Source organism: Mercenaria mercenaria, chromosome 16, assembly GCF_021730395.1.
Source record: "Mercenaria mercenaria strain notata chromosome 16, MADL_Memer_1, whole genome shotgun sequence".
In the NCBI taxonomy this organism is placed as follows: Eukaryota; Metazoa; Mollusca; class Bivalvia; order Venerida; family Veneridae; genus Mercenaria; species Mercenaria mercenaria.
The window spans coordinates 46,380,665-46,406,698 of NC_069376.1; the positions used below are offsets into that span (position 1 = coordinate 46,380,665).

Consider the following 26,034-nt stretch of genomic DNA (forward strand, 5'->3'; position numbering starts at 1 on the left):
ATGAATAGCAGGTTACATTAATACTAATTGTGATTAGTACAAGAAACTTTGTATCTTTAGTTTAGCGGTCCATAAAGAATAGAACTTGTTGTACATTTGTATATATAATGTATAAGGTGGATTAATCTTCCAATAATGTCAACATTCATTGTTTCAGGAGCAAGCTAGTAAAATTGGATGAGTAACTTGAAACACGGGCATTAATAATTTTACTGTTAATTTCAGATGAGAACATCACGTGCCCTGTTTGTGAGAAGATGTTTAAGAATAGACAAAACCGAGACGTACATATGCGTATTCATACAGGAGAGAAACCATTCCAGTGTTCTGTCTGTTTACGAAGATTTAACCAGAAATCAAACTTAAAACGACACATGATCTTTCATATAAAGGACACGTTACCAATTTGAAAATGTTTCGATCTTAAATATTAATAAGACAGGGTGTATGTATGCAATAGAAGAATGGTTTAACCTTTAGCCTGCTATATCTCTAAAATGGACTGGTCCATCATTCAATCTGGGCAGTACCACTTAGTATCCAAAGGAACATTTACTGAAAATTTACTGACTGAATAACGAACAGTGCAGACCTTGGTCTTGGTGTGCACTGATTGAAAAATGCAAATTGACTTGCCGACAGCAGGCTGGGGTTAAGATTGTATGTGCAATGTAGTGTTGATACTGGAATAATTTTGAAAAGGCAAATTGACTTGCCGCCAGCAGGCTAGGGTTAAGATTGTATGTGCAATGTAGTGTTGATACTGGAATAATTTTGAAAAGTCAAATTGACTTGCCGCCAGCAGGCTAGGGTTAAGATTGTATGTGCAATGTAGTGTTGATACTGGAATAATTTTGAAAAGGCAAATTGACTTGCCGCCAGCAGGCTAGGGTTAAGATTGTATGTGCAATGTAGTGGAATAATCCTGAAAATAGATGTGGCATAAGGAGCTGGACTGTTGCAACACGCAAATAAAGAGAAGTAAAGATCTGTTGAAGAGACATTCTAGTGCTTGTGAACTTAAGGACTAACGATACACTTCATGATTTAATTTTTACTGTTTCAGTGTAATAAATATGAACAGATCTTAGTTTGCTGTTGGTCTCCTGCTTGAATCAGTTACATCCCTGATGAAGGGCTGAAATTGTTACATACATGTCATGTGTTGAATACTGAACACATCTTTATAACGGTACAACCATTGATGTGATTTTTCATAATATATAAATTTATGTTGGTCAGTAGTTTATCTTAATAGCCACCGAGGTGGACCGGACAGTTATTTTTGATTTATGTTTAACATCACAAGCATATGTTATACAGGGCAAAAATAGACCCTGAATATTTCAAGCATATTGAAACAGCCCAAAATAGGCCCTGGACATCACAAGCATAATGTTAAGCATAATGTTATACAACAACTCAAAATATGTTTTTCTAAACTCTAGCATTTGTAGAAAGTTTTTCCCTTCATATTTTTCCAGGTAGGCCCAGTGGTGATAGTGATACTGTAACTGATACTCAAATTAAAAGTGAAAGTAGAACTGAAATGAATTATTAAATGTTTCAAGATTTCAGATAAGATGCATATATATATATATCATTATTTCATCACCCAAAGTACCTAGATAAGTATGGCAGAAACACAATTTTACCAGACTGTGTCAAAATATTTTGAGAATTTTTTTATGATCGCCTTGAAATTGATTATTGGCAATAGATGTGTTTTAAGAGGCAAATTTTATTTTTCCTGCTGAAAGTTATGTTTATTATATTACATGCAGTGGTCACAACCAAGTATATAATTCCAGATTTTTTCTTTACTCTAGTGGAGTTAACCTAACATTACACGAACCTTAATTTGTATAATTTCAGGCAGAGTTGCATCAAGAGATGTTACATGTGATGTCTGCCAGAAAGTGTTCAAGAATAAGCGGAACAAAAATGATCATATGCGTATACACACCGGAGAAAGACCATTTCAGTGCCACATTTGTCATAGACGGTTTATTCAGAAAGCCCATCTCAAAGGGCACATGGTCACTCACATGTACAACAATCTATGATGGTTTTTACAACATCCTATGAAACAGAGGGCAGAACACAAATACAGACATTGCTCGAATAGGTTGTGATATTAAAAAAAATCAAGAAGTGTTATCCTGCAGAAAATTGTTTGCATGTAAAAACTCAAGACATTCGTGTATGACATCTGCAAGTTCATATTGAAAAGCTAATACAGTGTTAACCCTTAGCATGCTGGACATGATTGATTTTGCCTTTGCGACCAGTGCAGATCATGATCAGCCTGCACATCCATGCAGTCTGATCATGATCTGCACTGTTCGCTATTCAGTCAGTATATTTTTGTTCAGATCCCTTTTAACTGTCAATGGTACTGTCCAAATTGAATAGAAATTTAGCAGGGTATGGGTTAAAATACAATTGAAAATAGTCAGCTGGCGAATTTCTCATGCTATAGACAATTAACATGTGTAATAAGGTTATGAATAAGCATATCATATCATGCCATGGGAAAAGCTGAAAATATTGTACCAGTGGTTTTGGTTCTGTAGATCTTACTTAATAGTTTATTGTATTATTTAACAGCACAGCTAAAGTAAATTTAAGGATGGATGTATTTCAAAACTTCATAAGATAAGAGAAAAGGAACAAATAAAATTAGAGAATTAACATTTCTGAAATATGTGTATGTGTATAAATGTATGTATGTTTATTTATAAAGAAATAAAAACAATTATAACTGTAAAATAGTTCAGCTTGGCTCCTGTTACTCTAATCATTGCAACTTGGTCAGAAATTTCCTCAAGAATATAGTGAATTTAAAGTTAAATGCATGTTGCACCTGCCAGCTTAAGTTGGTGTTTCAATGCCGTTATTGGTTGAAGTATTTACCCTTATCACGCCTGTGACCAGTTTAGATCATGATCAGCCTGCACAGCTTTGCAGTCTTATCAAGATCTGCACTGTTCACCATTCAGTCAGTACGTTTTTGTAAGCACCCCTTTTAACGATTAATGATACTGTCCAAATTGAAAGATGGACAAGTTCATTATAGAAATTTACTAGGATAAGGGTTAAGAAGAAGTACAAATGTAAGTAACTATTGTGATTTTTTCTATATTTGATTTCAGAATCCAGTAAGATAATGTGTCACCTCTGCGGACAGACATTCGTGAGAAAACATTCTTTGCGGGTACATATGATGATCCATACAGGAGAAAAACCTTTCCAGTGTAATATTTGTAATAAACGGTTTAACCAGAAATCTATACTCCGCAGACATATGTTCGTCCATGTAAAACTACCAGGATTTTAATGTGCTGTATTCTTAATAGAAACTGTCTAGCATCAGACCAACACCAGTGATAGAATGGTTGTCCATTTGAAAGTTAAAGGATTTTAAATTGATGTTTACCAGGAAGTTATGTTTCATAGCATGTGACAATTTGGAGATTTTAACATGCCCTTATTAAAAATTGGGAACTGTCTTATATGTCACGAGATGTAATATGTAGTGTCTACATGAATATGATATTATGAATTAAACTTGTACATATTTGCTTAATTCATAAGAAAGAAAAGTGGCACACAGGACATTGTACATGTTTGGTCAAAAGTGGCTTACTGTTGTCTGTATATACTGTAAAAATATTTGAAAGGAATTTAGAAAATGTAAGTGCAAATTTAATGTAGAACTTGAAATGTTTCAAATAAAGTAAAAAGTTAGTGAACAGAAGTAGTCCACAGATATAATTATTTAGGTTCTGCTTTATCTAACTTTGCTTAAACAAGTTTAAATAAAATCTAGAAGCCTAGTTTCGTTGAAGCCCAGTTCCAACAAAACCTAAGACCATCAAAACCAAGGACTCGTCAAGTCCTAATTTCATCAAAGCAGAGTTCCATCAAAGCGTAGTTCCATCAAAGCCTAGTTCTAGCAGAGAATAGTTCTAATAAAGCTTAGTTTTATCAAATGCTTGAAAAATTTGTTTACCTTTAAGAAATATAAGTGAGGTTTAGACTTGAATGGGAATCCACAAGTGTAGAACTTGTATTATATACTTCAGTTTAGTGTCTACATGGTGTCCCAATTTGGGACCTGGTGATTTTTACCATGGTTATAAAGCACCTGTCAATCTTAATTTTGAGTTTCAAAGCTGTATATAGATACTTGTGTAGGGAATGTACTCGATTCGTAAGCAGACATTTCTTATGATTGAGGATTGTGCTACATACAAGTGTACATATTTCAGCATATTTGTTGTTGCCTTCCAATGTATATTTTAAAAAATGCAATGAACATGGTTGTAAATGCAATATGTACAGTCAAACCTGTAATAAGCAACCAGTCAAGTGAGTAATATAATCTGGCAGGTGGCTGATTAAGACAAGTTGAAATTCAAATAAGTCAGTTTATATAAGTAAGCTGACTGGCTTCATAATGCAAGTGGCTGCCTTATGAGGGGAGGTGCTAAGGCAAGGTTAACTACATGTTAGTAGTATATGAATAAAAGTGCTCCAAATTTATTAGTTTAGAGCTTAATATAAAGTCACTCTATAAGAAATATTAGGCACTTTTAAAGATGCATGTGGTTGAAATATGTTTTGATTTTCTCCCCAGAATTGAAGTTTATATGAAGTATTTTAGCAACAGATTACTAGGTTTTTGTTTTATTATTTCAGAGTTGTGCAGTATCAGCGATACAGTGTGCCAGATATGTGGAAAGTCATACTCTACAAAATACCATTTAAATGTGCATATGCGTATACACACTGGGGAGAAACCTTTTGCATGTACTGTGTGTAATAAACGATTTAACCAGAGATCCAACCTTAGATCGCATATGGTCGTACATGTACAGCAAAAATAACAAGTGATATAACTGAAAGGTGGACACACAGGCTTACAGTAGTTCATAAAATAAAAGTAAAATAAGTGTTAAATTAAAATTCAACAAAGAAAAGTTTGTCTTAACAGACAGGAAATTCAGAAAACAGGAATTGGTTGAATTAGGAAGTATGCAAATAAAAGTACAACTTGGTTTTCAGAATATTTGCCATCACTAGTAACTGATGCCAGTATCAACCATTGTTATCTAGCTATTTTTTTTATCGTGACAGCTTTGGTGCTTTATGAAAAAATTTCTCTTATAAAGATGGTGAAAGAAAGCTGTACTATCATTTCTTCACCCACTGAGAGCTGTTGTTAAGAGATGGAGGGCCTCTCTATCTCAAAAGTCAGTATCTCACTACAATTGTCGGCTAACTTTCATATAAATCTCAGCAGTTCACCCACAAAACAAGGAAAACATCTGCAAAAACATAGATATGATTTAGCTAACCTTTGTTTCCAGATGCATTCCCTAGGATTATGCTTGAGGAAACATCAAACTTTTAGTACTTGTATATTTCAATGTTTGTATGTTCTTTTCGTTGTAAATAAAAGGTATGTTATTAAATTTGAGCAGAAGTCTATTTGTTGTTTGTTGATAGCTGAACAAAATATGTAGAAAGTGATGAGTTACATTTATGAAAAAATAACCCTGAAAACTAGATTTATTTGTATGCTTTCAGATAGTGACATGTGTCCAGATACTGTGTGCAAGTTGTGTGGCAAGCAGTTTAAGAGCCGTCAGAACAGAGATGTGCATATGCGCATACATACAGGAGAGAGACCTTTTAGATGTGAAATTTGCAAGAGAAGATTTACACAAAAGTCCAATCTAAGATCACATATGGTGGTGCACGCGTCATCTGTAATCATTTGAAAATGCATAAAACCAGACATTGGACTATAAGTGAGATCATGGTTTGTCCTGATTAATTAATGGCAGTGCATTGAAGAGAACATGAAAAAGTGCCAATATATTTGCATTAGGACTTTCAAAAGTACTGAAATAAAGTACTGTAAAATCATTCAATTTCGTGGGCATAAAATTTAGTGGTTTTAGTCAAAACCACAATTTCATGGGGGTATGAATTCGTGGATTTCAACTGTTGAACATAAAATAAATGGGAATTGTACTTGTTCGTTGGGATTAAATTTCGTGGAATGGCTCAACCACGAAATCCTTGAAAATTAGTCCCCCACAAATATTAATGAATTCACAGTACCCGGTGCGCCTATCTGATCTCTCATATATATGTCTGCAGCATTTTTCTCTAGGACTTTTCATTGTTAGCGTTCTGTACAAATATTTTTCTTTTTATTTCCTTGTGTGTGTATGTATATATATATATATATATATATATATATATATATAAAACTTGTAGTTCTGTTCAAATTAAACTGTTGTTTTAAATCTTGTTTGGTTGTATTTTATTTTTTTTACTTACCTTAATAGCTGATATTTTTGAAGCAGTTCAGAGTTAATTAGTAAGTAAGTAAGTAAAGACTTTATTTGATGAGGCTACACATTTGGTTTCCCAATCTTCCATGTGGGCCTCAGAATATATACATAATATACAGATGATAAAACATTCAACAATACAATGATGCACAAGATTTACATAAATATTTTTCAAATGTAATTCTGTGTCTGAAAACTCATTGAGAAATGTTTCTTGCAGTCCTAATATCAGGCCTGGGATTTTTCAGGACTTGTCCTGATTTCAGGCTTTTGGTTGCCAGATTTTCCCTATATAACTCTATTGAAAATGGGGATTTCAGGCTTGAGAATGTAGATTTTCAGGCATTTGATTTCTGACTGAATCCCAGGCCTGTAATATGTCAATATTTGTAAATTATAAAAGCTCTCAAGAGCTGCATTAGTTGTATGTTGTCTTGCTAACTCAAAAGTAAATCACCTAATTGTCTTTCTTTGGAAAACAGTTAAAATGTCTTTTTCTGTCATATTTAAGGCTTAAAACTGATCCTCGGGCAACAGTTTAAACTGTTTTCACCTCCCTTGAGTTATTCATAAAACATGCCGTAATTAAAAGTTGTAATTACTTGGAATTGCCTTGTACCAAATGAAATAATTTAATTTGATGGGCATAATAACATGACTGGTCAAAGTGGCTATTTAGCTGGAACACTAATTCATCAATTTCAACTTACATCTAGGTGAAAAATGGGGACTTTTTTGTAAGGATTAAATTCTGTGGATATAAGCAACCACAAAAATTAGTAGCAGCATGTGGACTATCGTGTAATAACTGTAGTTCCTTTGTCAGTGCTTGTGCTGTTTTCCTTCAGTGTAGTAATTTTCAATGACATAAGATATGCTTTTGCTATTATTTTGATCTTCGTAAAGAAATGTATTTACATTAATCTTTTCAGAAATTCGAGCATCTGACGATACAGTTTGCTGTTTATGTGGAAAGAATTTTAAGAAGCGCCATAACAGAGATGTACATATGCGTATACATACAGGAGAGAAGCCTTTTGAGTGTCAGATATGTCAGAAAAGATTCTCACAGAAGTCGAGTCTAAGATCACACATGGTGGTGCATGTTAATCCAGAAAGATTTGATGTGTATAATAAACATTGTTAATTAGGAAAAACTGTAGAAACATTGCTTGAGTGAATTGGAATTATTATATTTAGACTTGACATTCTTCAAAGTGTGTTCTGACTATTGTTTAACTGATGTCCCGGGCTGGTGCCAGATGTGTTTTAGTTTTGTTCACTAGATATACCTCAATATCCGTTGAGCACTGTATTATATGTAAAATGTGTAAAGCAGAATCATCTGAGTAGCTGCTGTTTAATCACTTATGTCGACTTTCTGGTGGAAATTTCATGTAATAGTCCTTTTATGTTGTTGTTTATAATTATTGATGCATGTATCATTATAGGACTGTAGGAAAAAATACAGTAGCTTGCGATTTAATCCATTTTTGAATGGAACTATAACTGGGAGCTGAAAATAGTTCAAAACTTCAGTGAAAAATTTGAAACATTTTTCGTCAGTAGAGAAATGACCCGTTTAATGTAACCTTACACCTATAAGGAGGTGACTGATTTTATGTGTATTGGTTGTTTTGCAATATTAAGTACAAGTCTGTCTACATGTAGTAATTTTTTCAAGCTTGAAAGCATTGATACTGTTATAAATAGCAGCTGTTGGCATATTTTTAGACGGCGTAATGATAAAATGCTTTTAAGGAAAAAAGATTTATGTGCACCAAATTCTCTATTTTCTATATCCCTTCAGGTGAGGCAGCATCTGTGGATACCATGTGCAATATATGTGGAAAGTATTTCAAGACTAAACAAAACAGAGCTGTACATATGCGTATACACACAGGAGAAAAACCTTTTGGATGTAAGGTCTGCAAGAAAAAATTCACACAAAAATCCAGTCTGCAGTCACACATGTTGACACATGTTGATCCAGAAACATTTAACGATCCATGTTTAAAGAGAGGATTTAGTTTTCATTGTTGAACATTTAAGGTTATAGATATGACTTGGGTTTATTTTAAGGTTCTGGGTGAACTGCTGTAAGATGCGATATTTTCATTTGTCCAAAAGTTCGTGCAATTACAATGTGTAAATATGAATGGTTTGATCTTTGTATGAGCAATAGATATTTCCCTTAAAATATTTTTGTTGTAAAGACCAATTTTTGAGAAATAGTCAAAAACACTAAATTGGGATAATTCTGATTTTACAGTAATATGCTTGATTGAAATGCATCTGAAATATGAGTCATTAAGATTATTTCTCTGTTTCTTGTTTTCAAACTTTGGATGTTCTTACTTTGTAAAGTTTCAGTTATTCTTACTGTGTAAAGTTTCAGTTACTAAACTTAAGTGTGTAAGGTTTCAGTTATTCTTACTGTGTAAAGTTTCAGTGTGTAAGGTTTCTGCTCTTCTTATTGTGTAAAGTTTCATTTATTAAACTGTGTGTAAGATTTCTGCTATTCTTACTGGGTAAAGTAACAGTTATTAAACTTAAGTGTGTAAGATTTCTGCTATTTTTAACTGTGTAAAGTTACAGTTATTAAAACTTAAGTGTGTAAGATTTCTGCTATTTTTAACTGTGTAAAGTTACAGTTATTAAACTTTAGTGTGTTAGATTTCTGCTATTCTTACTTTGTAAAGTTACAGTTATTAAAACTTAAAATGTGTAAGGTTTCAGTTATTCTAAGCCTACTGTGATTCTTAACTGTGTAAGATTAAAAATATTCTTACTAAAGGTTTCAGTTATTAAACAAACTTAATGTGTCGGGTTTTCGTTATTCATACTGTGTAAGGGTTCAGATGGTCTTGCTTTGTAAGGTTTCAATTAGTCTTATTGTGTAAAATTCAGTAAATGTTATTGTTTAAGGTTTTAGATATTCATAGTCTCAAGTTTCAGATATTCTTATTGCGTAAGGTTTCTTACTGTGTAAAGACTTTTCATCTCCTGATATTTGTAGCTTGTTATAAGTTTTGTTCACCAATGTTTCAAGGCTGCTAGTTTTTAGTTTAAATAAAAGTGCTTTTTGAAATATATTTGTTGTTGTTTTCTTTTGTGTAATGATGCCATTTGAGAATATGTTGTCCTTTTAGGATAGAATAGTTGGGAAGTTTTGCAACAATTTAAACATAAATATTTTGTTCTTACTTACAGACAACTGGTCGCGAAAAAGTGTTGCTTGCCAACAGTGTGGTAAGGTCCTGAAGTCCAAACAAAACCTTGAGGTACATATGCGAATACATACAGGAGAGAGGCCGTTTCCTTGTGAAGTTTGTGTTAAACGATTTACAACCAAGAGTGGACTTAAAGCACATATGTTGGTTCATATGAACACAGTGTTACCGTAACTTAGTGTTAACCTATTTCACATTGAGTTCAACATTGTCAGTGTGTAACTTAGTGTCAGTATATTTGTACCCCCCGACAACAAAGTTGTAAGGGGGGGTATACTGGTTTCAGGTTGTCTGTCTGTCCGTCTGTCTGTCTGTCCGTCTGGTCGTCTGTCCGTAGACGCAATCTTGTGCGCACCATCTCTCCTTATCCCCTTGACAGAATTTAATGAAACTTCACACAAGTGATCAGTAGCAACAGTAGTTGTGCATGGGGCATGTAAGGTTCTTTTAGAAAAAAAATTTGCAGAGTTATGGGACTTTGTTTTTTTGTTACTATACTATATACATAGACACAATCTTGTGCGCACCATCTCTCCTCATTCCCTGGATACAATTTAATGAAACTTCACACAAGTGATCAGTACCAACAGTAGTTGTGCATGGGGCATGTAAGGTTCTTTTAGAAAAAAAATTTGCAGAGTTATGGGACTTTGTTTTTTTGTTACTATAATATATACATAGACACAATCTTGTGCGCACCATCTCTCCTCATCCCCTTGACACAATTTAATGAAACTTCACACAAGTGATCAGTAACAACAGTAGTTGTGCATGGGGCATGTTAGGTTCTTTCAGAAAAAAAAATTTGCAGAGTTATGGGACTTTGTTTTTTTGTTATTATACTATAGACATAGACACAATCTTGTGCGCACCATCTCTCCTCATCCCCTTGACACAATTTAATGAAACTTCACACAACTGATCAGTAACAACAGTAGTTGTGCATGGGGCATGTTAGGTTCTTTCACCGACAAAAATTGCAGAGTTATGGGACTTTGTTTCTTGTTAACATACTATGTACATACAGTCTTCATATGCAATCTTGTGCGTGCCTAATCTACCAAACCCTTGCACACAATTTAATGAAACTTCACACAAGTGATCAGTACCAACCCTAGTTGTGCATGGGGCATGTTACATTCTTTTAGATAAATATTCTGCATAGTAATGGGACTTTGTTTTTTGTTACTATACTGTATACATACAGTCTATATACATACAGTCCACATAATTATGCAGTCTTGTGTGTGTCAAATTGCAATGTACTGTGTCAGTGCATGCGGGGGGTACATTCATCACCTTTAGTTATAGCTCTAGTTTATACTGAATTCAACAGTGTTGCTGTAACTGAAGTGTCAACCCTTTTCACATTGCATTGAGCATGTTAGCATAACAGTTTATAATGACTGACAGTAACATAACATTTAAGATTTCAGTCAGCAAGTGAAATATTCAAATCTGGATATTCTGCAAGTGAATTTGGTGTATTATTTGTAAGTTAGACATAAGAATTGCAAGATACTTGATTTGTACCACTATCGTATAAATGAAGTTTTGCTAAGCTGTCTGTCCCTATTAAAGGAATATACATGCAAAGTTTCATAAATTCTAAATAAGCACATTAAACAGTGATTTAGAAAAAAGAAAATTCAGCATTAGTTATAAGTCAAAGTTCCAGACTGAAAATGTTGGTGGATAATGGCCCTGTTTCTTATCCAATTAGGCTGTGCAGACCTATAAGATATGTAAGACATGCAAAATTAAGTTCCCAACAGTGTTATTGAACAAGGTTGTGCTGTAAGTCTTATTAGAAATATTGTAGTACAGTGGTAGGACTGCTAAATATTTAGAGAAAATGATTGGTGAATGTAATCAAAGTCTACTGGAAGCAAAGAATACAGTGAAGCAGAACTATAGCAGACTCAGTTTGACTGAGTGTTCATGATAAGTAATGAAAATTGCAACACAACACATGCCCCTCAAACCCCCCCCCCCCTCCCCTCTCATTCATGATCCTATGGGACCAGAAAAAGAACAGATAGTCCTAAATATATACTTGGGACATGCAAGGAATTAATTAAGACATAGTATTTGGAGAAAAGAAGGTGGAGAAAATTGTATAATGTTTTATGTAAAGCAATGAAAGTGTGACGAGTAAATGTTTTAAATGGGATGTTACTACAATATAAAAAATGTGTAAAGGGAAACTTTTCTGTAGACCAAAATCTCAGAACTACTTTGATAGAGATTACAGTGTATATTGAATTGGAGATGGAATAAAGTTGTGTGAACAATTTTTGTCTGTTTTCTAAATGTTATAAGCATTTTACCATACAAAATGAGGTATCATTCATTCATTGTCACAGTTACTTTAATGTAGTTTCCTGTTTTTCAGAGGGTGTGACTTCAGATGGAACAGTTTGCCTGATTTGTGGGAAATTATTCAAGACGAAGCAGAATAGAAATGTACACATGCGTAGTCATACAGGAGAAAGACCTTTTGAATGCCATATTTGCCAGCGGAGGTTTTATCAAAAGAGCACTCTGAAGTCACATATGCTTGTGCACTTGAAACAGAACACAGAATAGTTATGTGTTGAGTCAGAAGTTGTTTCATGAACATGAAAATAAATGTTGCTTACTGCAAAATGATAGAATCTGATATAGTGTGGTAGAAACTTTAGAACTTTCTTGGTTTTCTAGACCAAGCAGTGATAACTTTCAGTCCCCTGTTTAAAAGAATTGGTCATCAATATTCGTCAACAATTAGCATTGAAGATGTGATACTATTCTGAAGTGAAACAAAGACACATAAGAATGGCTTTAATTTAGGGAAAAATAGAAATATTTCTCTCAAATTTCCTAGTCTTGATTGAGTTATTTCATCTTTTTCCAATTTTATTATTTTTGTATGGACTGTTGTTATCATTTTAAATAGACGTACAATTATATTATAGTATTTGTTTTGCTTTGCCCCCTAAAGTTACAACTAATATGATACAGAATGTTGTACTTTCTAAAGTAGAAATAAGTTTAAACTTGTCTCGTATATTTTTCAGGTTACGGAAAGAGACGCATGCAAAGATACGAGTGTGATATATGCGGTACATTGTTTACACTGAAACATAACAGGGATACACATATGCTTCTACACACAGATCAAGCGCCAATTTTCTCGTGCCAAATTTGTGAAAGAATGTTTAATCGCAAGAGCAACCTGAAAAGACACATGCTTTTACATTACAAAGAAGTGAATGTAAACTTTTCTCAAAATGAATGAATAAATGATCGTCATATATATGTGCTGGACCTTTTTACCACTTGAGTTATATAATCATGCCAAAGCACTGGAATACAAGTCGTATTTTTGCATCTGCTAAATTTGTAATCTAAGTTTTAACAAGGAACTAACAAAGTCCAGTACTGTAGTGTGCTCACTGGTTTGGCCTTATGTTTGGAGGATTGGAATTTATGATAGATAAAGTGAAACACTGCCCCCTCGGGATGCCAATCAATGGTTGGAGCACCCAGGCTCACTTGAGCAATTTGTAATTTATGGGCTCTTGCCATTTTCCTGTTATTTTCAAAGTTTGGGTCACTCGAAGCCCAGTTTGTTCATTCCCTTACGACCTTTTGGTCAGTGCATGCTAGCATTATGTTTAAAGACAGATTATTTAAATGTAGGGAAGAAAGATCTAAACTTACAATCAATGGAAGCTGTGGAGAGCCATTTAAAGCAATGAAATATACTGCCTTAATTATAGACTTGTTACGTCCTTCACTCAAAAGAATGGATTACAACAAAATAAAAATAGTGATAACAGAAAGATGCAGAAGTTGCGCTTTATTTATAATTCAAAAATCTTGTAAAATAACTTGAAATGAATTATATACTGAACTGAAACCTGCATGTTATACTTTGCTAACTGTTATGGTCATTGTCTTTCATTTTAAATTATTCATGTTATTTTAATAAAGAAGTTGTAAAAATATGTTTTTAGTGAACTTTTTAATGTTTTCTGTTAAAATGTTTGACCTGCCCCAGTAGCAAAAGAAAAAGTTTTGTATAATTTGGCTAAAAGCCACAGCTAAGAAGTATATGCACCTTAGAAGTAGTGTATGTACCATAGAAGTAGTATCAGAGGTTTGTAAAAGAAAAAAAAGACAGAAAATGTAAACAGTTATTTCTTGATATATTTCAGATCCTAGGTTATCGCCGTCAAAGAGTTTTGTATGTGATATGTGTAACCGGACATTCAAGACGAAGCAGAACTTACAAGTACACAAGCGTCTACATACAGGGGAACAGCCATTTAAATGTTCGCATTGTGATAAACGTTTCAACTCGCGATGGGCACTGAAGTGTCATGTGTTCAGACATATGAAGTAAAAGACAACTGCAATTGGTATCCATCTGATTTGCCTCTAACAAGAAAGGATTTAACTGGCAACAGACATTCTGACATCTGAAGTAAAAAAAAGAATGCAGCTGGAGTCTGTTTGATCTTCTTATTGAATTGACTGTCTTTTACGGGAGTTGCGAGTTACCAGCATCTGACTCTGTAACCGTGGTAACAAACTGAATATCATTATTTAAGGTGCTGACCATCAGACATACATAACAATATCAGAAGTTTCAAAAGGAACAGCAAAATTTATTAAAAAAAATCATTGGTAGGAAAAGTAATGCTTAAGTCAATTTATTTGAAGTAATAAATAAAATACATCTAAATTTGTACTATTTTACTGCCTTGTTAACTGGTCAACTAAAGCAATAAAATGGCATACAGTGAAACCAAAATAAGGCATATACTCTTTTTTTTTTTAATTGATATCAAAGTGAAAAGGATAGGTTGAAAATAGGCATGTCTGAAGATTTCTAATATTTTGATCAATGAATATGTTGTATTCAAACTATTTTTTTTTAGCATAAGTCAATCTCAGGATATTTAGCTACCTCACCTTGTTACTTTTTCCCAGGTAAATGACCCAAACCTTTTGAAAATGGGCCCAAAATTGTTGTTTTGATATACCTTCTTTTTAGCTCATCTGATTTTTTGAAAAAAAATGATGAGTTATTGTCATCACTTGAGCGGTTGTCGGCGTCGGCGTCGGTGTCGGCGTCGGCGTCGGCGTCTGCGTCGGCGTTGCCTGGTTAAGTTTTATGTTTAGGTCAGCTTTTCTCCTAAACTATCAAAGCTATTGCTTTGAAACTTGGAATACTTGTTCACCATCATAAGCTGACCCTGTATAGCAAGAAACATAACTCCATCTTGCTTTTTGCAAGATTTATGGCCCCTTTTGTACTTAGAAAATATCAGATTTCTTGGTTAAGTTTTATGTTTAGGTCAACTTTTCTCCTAAACTATCAAAGCTATTGCTTTGAAACTTGGAATACTTGTTCACCATCATAAGTGGACCCTGTACATCAAGAAACATAACTCCATCTTGCTTTTTGCAAGATTTATTGCCCCTTTTGGACTTAGAAAATCAGTTTTCTTGGTTAAGTTTTATGTTTAGGTCAGCTTTAATCCTAAACTATCAAAGCTATTGCTTTAAAACTTGCTACACTTGTTCACCATCATAAGTTGACCCTGCACAGCAAGAAACATAACTCCGTCCTGCTTTTTGCAAGATTTATGGCCCCTTTTGGACTTAGAAAATATCAGATTTCTTGGTTAAGTTTTATGTTTAGGTCAAGTTTTTCTCTTAAACTATCAAAGCTTTTGCTTTGAAACTTGCAACACTTGTTCACCATCATAAGCTGACCCTGTACAGCAAGCAACATAACTCCATCCTGCTTTTTGCAATAATTATTGCCCCTTTTGGACTTAGAAAATCATTTTCTTGGTTGAGTATTATGTTTAAGTCAACTTTTCTCATAAACTATCAAAGCTATTGCTTTAAAACTTGCAACAGTTTTTCACCATCATAAGTGGACACTGTACATCAAGAAACATAACTCTATCCTGCTTTTTGCAAGAATGATGGCCCTTTTTAGACTTAGAAAATCATGGGTAGGACAATATTTCTATTACACTAAAAAAAATCAGATGAGCGTCAGCACCCGCAAGGCGGTGCTCTTGTTTAAAGTTACTACACCATTTGAATTTCTTCTTGACTAGATAGAAAATGATAACATTGATAACAGATTCTGAACTGGTTTTGTAGTTGTCAGTTTCATTTTGGTGAAAGTGTCACATATTAAGTTATTTATGCTTTATATAGGGTATCCAAGATTTGTATATAGATACGTTTGTAAATGTTCATAAATTATGTATAAATGAACATCTAATGATGTTTTGAAACTTTAACTTTTTGTTTTAGCTAATAACAGTTGATTTACTGTGGAAATGATATGTAAACTTATTTCTTTTTATGCCCCCGGCATCTACTGATGCGGGAGGCATATAGTGATTGTCCTGTTCGTCCGTTCGTTCGTCCGTCCGTTAGTCCGTCCGTACGAGGTTAACCAAATGGGACATTTCGTCTAGCATCAGTACCCCTAGAATGACTTGATACTAATGCAGATGTAACCTGTGACCATTCCTCATCTTCAGACATCACCTGACCTCAGTTTGACCTTGACCTTGAACTTAACCTCGTTTTGGACTTCGGTTGCTTTATATCGACAAGGATGCCACCGGGGGCATCAAGCGTTTATTGAACGCAGCTCCTTTTTTGTTTTATTTTAGAAGTTCTATTTCTTTTTTGTTTTATCTTAGAAGTTCTGTTTTTTTTCACCCTTTTATACATAAGTCATTGCAATCTATCTTGATCATCATTGTTTTTAATAGAAATTTAAAATAAAATAGTTCCTCATTCTTCGTTTTTCTTTGTTTGCTTAGAAAACATTGCAAAAAGTAAAGAAAGAATGGCCTTGGCTTTCTCTGGACTGGGCTGAAGGTTATAAAACTTAGTTTGGAGACCAGTCTCAAAGCTCTAGTGTCTGGTTGTTTCTGGGCACAAATTTGAAATTGACCAATGGCAGGGCTGTATTCTTGGACTGGTTTGTAAAGTCAAAGTTATATAGTTCTAGATCCTGTAGCATGCTGGACACGACTGAATCTGCCTTTGAGACCAATGTTGATCATGATCAGCCAGCACATCCATGCAGTCTGATCATGATCTGCACTGTTTGTCATTCAGTCAGTATCTTTTTGGTAAGCACCCCTTTTTAATGGTACTGTCCAAATTGAAAGAATGACAAGTTCATTAAAATTTAGCAGGGTAAGGGTTAAATAGTAGATTTTCAGGTTACGATTGTTTATCTGAATCTCAGGACGTGAAGTGTAGTTTTCTGCTATTATACTTTCAGCCCAGGAGACCAACAAGAAGCCAGTGTCCAGTTTTCAGTGTGACATCTGTTTCAAAGTTTTTACTGCCAAGGCAAGTGTACAGACGCATCGAAGGTTACATTACGGTGATTTACCATACCAGTGCCAGTACTGTGATAAACGGTGTAACTCTAAATGGAATCTACAGAGTCACATGCTGCAGCACCTTAAAGTTAAAGGCCAGACTGGGAAACGCTAAACCAAATGACAATAAATACACACTGTTTCATGTTTTATGATAGAAGGAAGGCGTTACTGATTTTTCCAATCAATGCTATTTTGTTCAATGGAGAAAAAAAGGATAGTTCTGAAATGTTATATGATGACACACATTCAACAATTCAAAAGCAGAGACAAGAATTTTTGTCATGAGCTATTACACTGGCAAGCAGACAAAGAAGTTGAGCAGAAATAGTTCGTAGACTGAATTTAAAAGTTTGCATGTGGATTTCTTCAGATATTTGAATAACCGATTTGTCAGTTCAAAATATTCAAATAACAGGAATATTCAAATATCGGAATGCTATATTTTCAACATTTTTTTTAGTACAAATCACACTTGATTGTAAGTGTAGAAGTTGTTTGTTGTAGACAGCTACCAATATGATGGTATGATGAAGTTATTAAATCTGAATAAAATCTGATACCTGTTGATACTTTAGTTATAGAGTAATCTATTATTTAGTTACAATTATCTGTTTTTATCTATTATTTTCACTATCTGCAAGTGAAGTTTGTGCAAATGTTGGGAAGGTGTTAAATCAGCAGAATTTTTTTAGGATATTTGTGTAAGTCGTTAATAAACTGAAATAGTGTAATATACAAATTAATATAAACTTTGACCCTGCCTTAAAGGAAGTGTAAGCCAGAAATCTGTGATTTAATCCCACCTTACAGGAAGTGTAAATAAGTGATCAGTAAATTTGATCCTACTTTAAAGGTGTAAAATAGAAATCAGTGATTTTGATTTTGACTTAAAGGAATTTAAAATAGAAGTCAGTTATTTTGACAGCTCCATAAAGACTGTCTAAGGCAGAAGTGAGTTAAGGATTGATCATTTTGATTGTACCTTCACCTTCTCTGTAGGAATTACACTATCATATTTTAATTTCAGATAACATGGCCAGGTACAATGTGGTCAGGAATGATGTGGTCTGTGGTCTGCATGTATGTGACATTTGTCAAAGGACATTTACCTCCAAGAGCAGTCTGAAGGTGCACAAAAGGTTACATGCTGGCAATTTGCCATACAAGTGTTTGGACTGTGAAAAGAGATTCAACTCTCGCTGGAACATGAAGAGTCATAGATTACATTGCCATCAGGCACAACTCACAAATCAGTGGAATATATAGATTACATTGCCAACAGTCATAGTTTGAAATTCATTTAAATATATAGATTACATTGCAATCAGTCTCAGCTCACGAATCAGTGGAATGTATAGATTACATTGCCATCAAGCACAGCTCAAGAATCAGTGGAATATATAGGTTACATTGCAATCAGTCTCAGCTCACAAATCATGGAATGTAAGATTACATTACATCAAGCACAGCTCAAACCCAGTGGAATTTTAGATTACATTGCCCAGGCACAGTACGAATCAGTGGATATATAGATTAATTGCATCAGGCCGTCACTAACATGAATTATGTCTACATTGCTATCGGAAAGCTCAGAATCATTGGAATATATAATACTTGCAACAGTCGCTTGAAATTCATTGAATATTAAGATTACATGCAGTCAGCACAGCTCAGAATCGGAATATATAATACATTGCCTAGCACAGTTTGAATCAGTGGAATTATAGATACATTGTATGGAACAATCAGATCAGTGGTAATATTAGATTACATTGCTATCGGGCAAGCTCACGAATCATGATTATATTACTTAACTATCGGACAGCTACGATCATGGAATATAAATACTTGCTATCGGCACAGTCACGAATCAGTGGACATTGACTACATGCTATCGGCAAGCTCAACATCACTGGATTTAGCCTACATTTTTGGCAAGCTACGATATCCTGAATATTGATTCATTGCATGGGCACAGCTCACAGATCACTTTTGTCATTCGATCTAATTCATGATTAAAGACATCTAGATTGTCACAAACATTCAAAGTCTCTTAAGTGTTATATTGATTCCAGGTGCTTGTCCTTAAAATTTTGGTGTAACCAAATATAATACACTGTATATCTGACAAATATATTAACTCTATTAGAACTTTTTTCTAATAGGGGTTTTGGGGCTCAGATGGCGATTAGGAAAAAGAGAGTGGGGGGGGGGGTAGTTCAAATAGTGAAATGTATGAAAAAACTTGTCAGTCCCGTACATTCAATGAGACTTTATCGCTATTTGTAATCTATTGATTATTATATTGCTGTTTATTCTAAATAAAGAAAAAACACAAATAACCCTCCAGTGCTTGCTCTGTTTACCATTAGATAATTTTACCGTCTTGTAAACAATCCTATGTGGTAGTAGTACTGTAAAATCAGCATGTTTGTTATATTCTTGAACTAACATACCCAAGTAGATAACAGATACCTGTTGCAAAAAGTGCCAGGTATAAGTTCTGCTACCTTGTGAACTCATTTTAATTTTAGAAACAGCAAAATCTGAGTTGTGCCAGAAAATCTGTGCCAACAGTAACACTGTTGGTTGTACATGAATATACAAAAGCAAATGTATATAAACTTTTTTTACTTATTTCAGACGAGGATAATGCTGTACAGAAGAGGGGACGCAAGATGTTTACATGTATACTGTGCGGAAAGCAGATGACGTCCAAACAGAGTTTGCAACATCACACCCGTCTTCACACTGGAAATTTACCCTTTGAGTGTAAAACGTGTCAAAAAAGATTCAACACCAAGTGGAATCTAAAGGCACATTTCATTACACACATGAAGAATGACACGGACCAGTCGCAGTTACAGAATTGACTGTATTTAGCGATATTGTCTATAGAAATAGTCAAATATGAGTTAGAGATGATACAAATTACTGTCACAGATATTTACAATGGTAGATTGTTTAATAGTGTGTGTGTATACAGGACCTGAAATCAGTCGTAGAAAAGATTTAAGTGGCTATAGGATTATGATAAAATGTTTCGTGTACTAAATGTAGATGTACATGTAGTTGTTCTATGTTCACAGTTCAGTGATCATTAGTTGTGTAAATGTGAAGAGACATTTGAGCCGCGCCATGAGAAAACCAACATAGTGCGTTTGCGACCAGCATGGATCCAGACCAGCCTGTGCATCTGCGCAGTCTGGTCAGGATCCATGCTGTTCACCTTCAAAGCCTATTGCAATTAGAGAAACCGTTAGCGAACAGCATGGATCCTGACCAGACTGTGTGGATGCGCAGGCTGGTCTGGATTCATGCTGGTTGCAAATGCACTATGTTGGTTTTCTCATGACGTAGCTCATTTTTTCATTCTGAATGAACCAGGAACATTTTGTATCTTTCATACTGGTTGATCATTTATTTCACACAGATATAGTAGTTTGCCTACTGGCACATTTACTGAATAAGTCTGTGTCTTTAAGTGCACATGGCTTTAAGATGTTAAAGATTAGAAACTATTATAATGTAGACCAAGTCGAAGATGTTGTGAAAATTGATTGTAAATTACCGTAGCATTTTTAGATAATAAAAATACGACATAATTATTATTTTTCCATGTTTTATTACACCCTACTTACAAACCATAAAGAGGGAACCTGTTTCTTTCAAAATCTAAACCAGTGTGTAGTAAAACAATATATAATAATAACAAATTTTTTCAACCTGTTTATGTATATTCCAGGACTATATGCAGAACTACCAGTTATGGATAGTCAGAATCCTCGGAAGATGCACACTTGTGTATTGTGCGGGAAACAGATGACAACAAGTTATAGTTTGAGAATGCACATGCGACTCCACTCAGGAGATCTTCCATTTGAGTGTGAACAGTGCCATAAAAGATTCAATACAAAGTGGAATCTGAAGACACATAGTATCACCCATATGAATTGATCAAACATGTTTCTGATAATTGTTCGCTTATTTATTAAAGTGATTTGAACATTGTTACTTTCCATGATGTGTGTTGATTTCATACATACGATAAGATTAGCATGGATAAGATATGTTAAATAAGTTGCATTAAATGGTTGTGTTGAGATATTACAGTTTTAGTAAATAAAATGATGTGCCAACCGGGTTTTCAGTTTCTTTATGTTGTTACTATTGACCTATATTTCATATTGGTAAGAATGTACATGAATATAAGTTGAAATTAAGGAGTTTCTGTAAAATTTTGAATAAATTGCTTTTACCAAAATAAAATAATTGAATGTTTCATGATGATTCTAATTTGATGACGGGGGTTGGAGCATGTTGGGGAGTGGCATGACCTGTGAATTCAAAACATTCTGAACATAAAGTAACATTTTACCTTCAGAAGTACAACCAAATCAGAGTCAAAAATTTCTAACAGTGGATTGTGTCCATTAAAATACCAGTTAAATGTGATAACAAAACTGTCAGATCTCATTTAAACATGCATGCTGTAGCATTTTCAGTCACTAACATCTCAAACTATACACATGTTGCCAGTAAACTGTGAAATTACTTAATTTCATTGGCACAAAATGTCATTGTTTTGGCACAAAAAAGCTTGTTCCAGGGATATGATGTTTAGAACATAACATGAATAGAAATTTTACTTTTTCCTTTGGTTTTTATTTCACGGATAGACCCAACTAAGAAATCGATGAAAATTAGTGTCCCACAACTGTTAATGATTTCACTGTAAATTGTTAGAGGTACATGCAGTTATTAAAAGCGAAACAAGAACAAAACTCTTTAACTTTCTAATTTGTATATGTTTCAGATAGAGGCCATAACTGTGACGTTTGTGGGAAGGAGTTCACCACACGTGGAAATCTCAATGTACATATGAGACTGCACACGGGAGATAAACCATTCAAGTGTAAAGTTTGTGACAGAAGATTCAACTCAAGGTGGCACTTGAAGACTCATTACATGCGACATATTGAAAAGGAATGAGACAGAGAAAAGGGTCAAGAACAATCTTTGTGAGGAGGATAAAAACCGTGATCTTTCCGATGTGACTTATTCTTGGAGAAATAGAGAGCTGCTTATATAATAATAAAAAAAATCAACTTGAAAAAACAGATGCATGTCTTTTACATCCAGAGTGATCACACAGTTATTTGCAGAAAGTGACACATGTCAAATATCCCAGTAATTTTTAACACTATAGAGAAAAGTGTCACACAAAGGAAACTTTATGTAATATTGTTGATATACTAAATTGAAGTGTATGTAAATAAATGATGTTTTCAAGTCTACAAATGTATGGTTTGATTCGTTTTGCATGATGGAAGATTGTCAGAAGTTGTTAAAAATGATAGTGGGAAAGTTGCCCTATGATGAATATGCATCCATGCAAATGGTACTGCTAAAGTATTAGTTTTATTAAGGAATCAAAGCTAAATCTGTTGACCTAAACTTAAATAATAAAGTTTTAAAAGGGGAAATGTATTCTAACTTAATCAATTCTCATTTAAACACCATGTATGAAAATAGAATTGGTTTATAAACTCTTTCTGTTTGTATGATTTCAGGTGCTGAGATGCAGTTTCCTGAAATTACGGGTCAAACAACAAAGAGAATGACGAAGGAAAGAGCTAGGGTCATATGCTCAATATGTAACAAAACCTTTACGCGGATGTCCAGCCTCAATGTACACTTTCGATTGCACACAGGAAGTTTACCATTTGAATGCAAAGAATGTGGGAAAAAGTTCAATACGAGGTTCAGTCTGAAAGTTCACCTGGTGACACATGCAAGACGGAGGCAGGATTTTTAAATTGAAAAGTTCACCTGGTGTCAAAACTGAGGCAAGAAAATCTGTCCATTTCAAAAGTTCAGCTGCCTAGGTGTGTAGGAGGCAGGAATAAAAGTTGATCTTAAAGCTCACCTGGTGATACTTTTAAAATAGAGAACGGAATAGTAGATCTGTAGACCTATTAAAATAGATACCAAGAAAGAAACCAAAAAGCAGAATACTGTAAAATTGAGAAATAAAAATGTAGAAAGGGTTGTATAACCTATATGTATGTTGTAAAATGACATTTTAAGAACATATGAATTAAAATACACCTCAGAACAATTGGAAAATTAATGAGAGAAATAGTTTTAATGGAATAAATGTTGGTTACTGAAATATTTTGTCCAATCACAGAGCTATGATCAGTGCTAAAACAGGTTGTAACAGTTGATATTATTCATTCTGCAATGGGCTAAGCTAAAGAACAAATTTTTTTCTGGTTTACTAGCTGAAATTTCATTTCCGATACTGACCTATTTAATACTACAAATTGATTTTGTAAATAGGGAATAGAAAGAATTAAATAAAGCTTTAAATTATATGGTCTTCTGTGTGTAATTTAACCCCATTTGTAAATATGAAAGACAGTTGTTTTAAACGAAATGTATTCACTAATGTGTGTGTTTGTTGTTATGGTGACTGGGATTTTTGATTGTAGAGGTAGTCTTTTTTTTAGCTAGTTCAATAGTTATAACTGATGTTCAAAAATGATAATTATGTATTTTGTTCAAAAGAATTTCATGAAATTTTATATGGTAACTTTTCTGTTGCAGATAAGTCTGGACGCTCCGATTTCGACAAGTCTGTCCTGTTGGCTCTTTACTCGGCACCTACACTTAATTCAGCGAGACCTTCCCCGGATAAATCTCCACCGATATTGTCACCAATGCGTGGGATAAAGCATCAGTGTGAATATTGTTCTAAAATATTTGCAAGTGCGTTTGCACTAAACATGCATGTGCGGATACACACAGGAGAGAAACCATTTGAATGTGAAATTTGTGGCGCCAAATTTTCTGTGAAAGGAAATATGAAAAGACACCAATTAAGCCACATGAATGATACTATAGCATGATTTTATCAGTAGTGATGTTGCGTGGGATATATTGCAAGGTAACTTTAGTATGTATTGAAGGACAAAATAGTTACATGTAAGTGGTTGTGGCTAGGAGATATATTTCAAGGTAACTTTAGTATGTATTGAAGGACAAAATTGTTACATGTAAGTGGTTGTGGCTAGGAGTATTAATACGAAACAGGTTTTACACATTTTGCCAAACTTTTGACAGTGAGTAAGATTAAGGAAAATAAATTCTGTGGACAATTCTGTAAGAAGTAGAACTTTGTGATGCTGTATTATGTTTAAACCCCAGGTGATCTGGATTCCCTTTGATCTGGATCACCAGTGACATATGGCTAAAATGGCTGGTGTGAAACAGGCATGACATGTTGTCCTTGTAATGACCTTACCGCAGAAATTACCCTGTTTTATGTTTGAAAGGGATGTCATACTGTATTGAAACAGTATCTGTGTAGTGCAGTTCATATACGATTTTCCAGAGCTGTCTCATCTTCTCTCAGACACTAGCATGCCTTCAGTTTTGGTCTGCTATGTTAAAATTTCTTTGTTAGTCTATATTGATACTTTTACAAAAATGAAAAGCTTAATGATTCATTGACAGTTAAGTAGTTTAGATTGTAAAATATACAATCCAGTCAAATAGACAGAGCAAAACTTTTATGGCCAAAAGTCACCAGGGGTTGAGCTAAATGCTTGAGATTTTTGAGCAATCTATTCATAGACAGCCAAAGACCACTAAGAGTTAGCTCCCCTGCTCTAACCATCAGTAATTACATGAAATAGAATGAATTTAGCTGTAGTCCATGGCTTATTAAGATACCAGTTCAAGTAAATTGAATACTGATGTATGATTTTTTATTATTTAAGCATTTCTCCTTTGAAAATGTGATGTACCTCAACAAGCATATCCCTTTAATGATTATGTCTCTTTGTAAACAAGGCCAAAGGTTATAAAACATTAGTTTAGAGACCAGTCTCAGAATAAAGGCATGCCGTTGGTCAGTTTTAAAATTGTGATCAGGAACAACCAATCAGATGTTGAAATTATGAGATTGGTGTCCAAACTCCATTTTCTAACCTTGAAGCCTAGTCTTTTTACAACTTGTCCATTGCATTTTTTTTTACTTTATTGTCAGTAATATAGTGGTTATTTGTGTTTGTTGAATGTCAATATATATCAATGTTAGGCTATATTGTGGAGTGAAAGGAAAAATGCTTTGATCATATGCACTAAGATGTCTTTCTCTTTCACCCCTCGATATGTTGAAATCTGTATACATTTACATTCCTGGTATTTTATTTTGTTTTACATTTAAAGGTGTTTTTGCCGCCTCTGATCTTGTGTTGTGTATATTAGTGGAGGCAGCGTCTAAACTTTTACATTAGACGTGTATCTCAGTTTCATTCAGTCTTTCATAAGTACATTAATTTTGAGGAATCTTGATTCATTTTGCTTTTAGACCTTTCTATTTTCCCTTCAGTCATATTCTAAACTTTCAATACCGTGGCAAGAATATGTTTGGACATTACACTAGGGCATTATCAACAAGACTATTTGATATTTGGATTCACATAAAAACATTTTAGTAATACATTTATCACAAAGTAAGAAATACAGTATTAGTAACTCTCTGTCTCTGTGAAAGAATGTATACATGAAATTGGTTTGCACACTTAAATGTTGAATAATATTGTATTTTCATTCCCACTGACAAAAATGTTGAGGACTATGTTTTTGGTCAGTATGACTTAAGGCAGGTCAACTGAACTACAGTAATGACTAAAGTATAAATCTACAATTTGTGTTATTTGTATACTATATCTACATATACTGAGGAAATTATATTGGCCTATTAAAACACCTGACCTAGTTACAACAAACTTGTCTCTCAGCTGGTTTGCAATGTTACTTTATTTGCATCTATATTTAAAGTTACATGTTTTAATTAATGACCATTTTCAAGTGACTATTTAGTATTGATTCAGAGTCTTGGTTAGAATTTAGTCATGAAGTTCTATAAATTTCAATCTCAAAATCAGCCAGGACTGAAAAATGTTTAACATGGGACCTGTGACTGTATTGTTT

General features: G+C 34.0%; 1 protein-coding gene across 37 annotated transcripts in view; it reads left to right on the plus strand.

Annotated features, from left to right (window-relative positions):
• LOC123540587 (sal-like protein 1) overlaps positions 1 to 26,034 on the plus strand; it is a 139,783-nt gene that overhangs the window by 35,573 nt on the left and 78,176 nt on the right. Inside the window, exons 5-6 of one of the 37 annotated variants that reach the window (XM_053526949.1) lie at positions 12,000 to 12,192; positions 12,664 to 12,679. The exons of 17 other annotated variants lie outside the window; for them this stretch is intronic. In XM_053526949.1, the coding sequence (XP_053382924.1) occupies positions 12,000 to 12,192; position 12,664 (194 nt within the window). In that variant the 3' untranslated portion in view covers positions 12,665 to 12,679. Of the gene's footprint in view, positions 1 to 225; positions 1,087 to 1,875; positions 2,719 to 3,155; positions 3,840 to 4,704; positions 5,486 to 5,595; positions 6,214 to 7,303; positions 8,150 to 8,181; positions 9,467 to 9,584; positions 10,008 to 11,999; positions 12,490 to 12,663; positions 13,440 to 13,806; positions 16,429 to 16,922; positions 17,511 to 18,055; positions 18,415 to 19,671; positions 20,151 to 20,773; positions 20,989 to 21,844; positions 22,319 to 22,601; positions 23,407 to 23,640; positions 25,764 to 26,034 lie in introns of those variants that run through there. 19 more of the 37 variants (XM_045325759.2, XM_045325726.2, XM_045325757.2 and 16 more) reach the window with 19 other exon arrangements.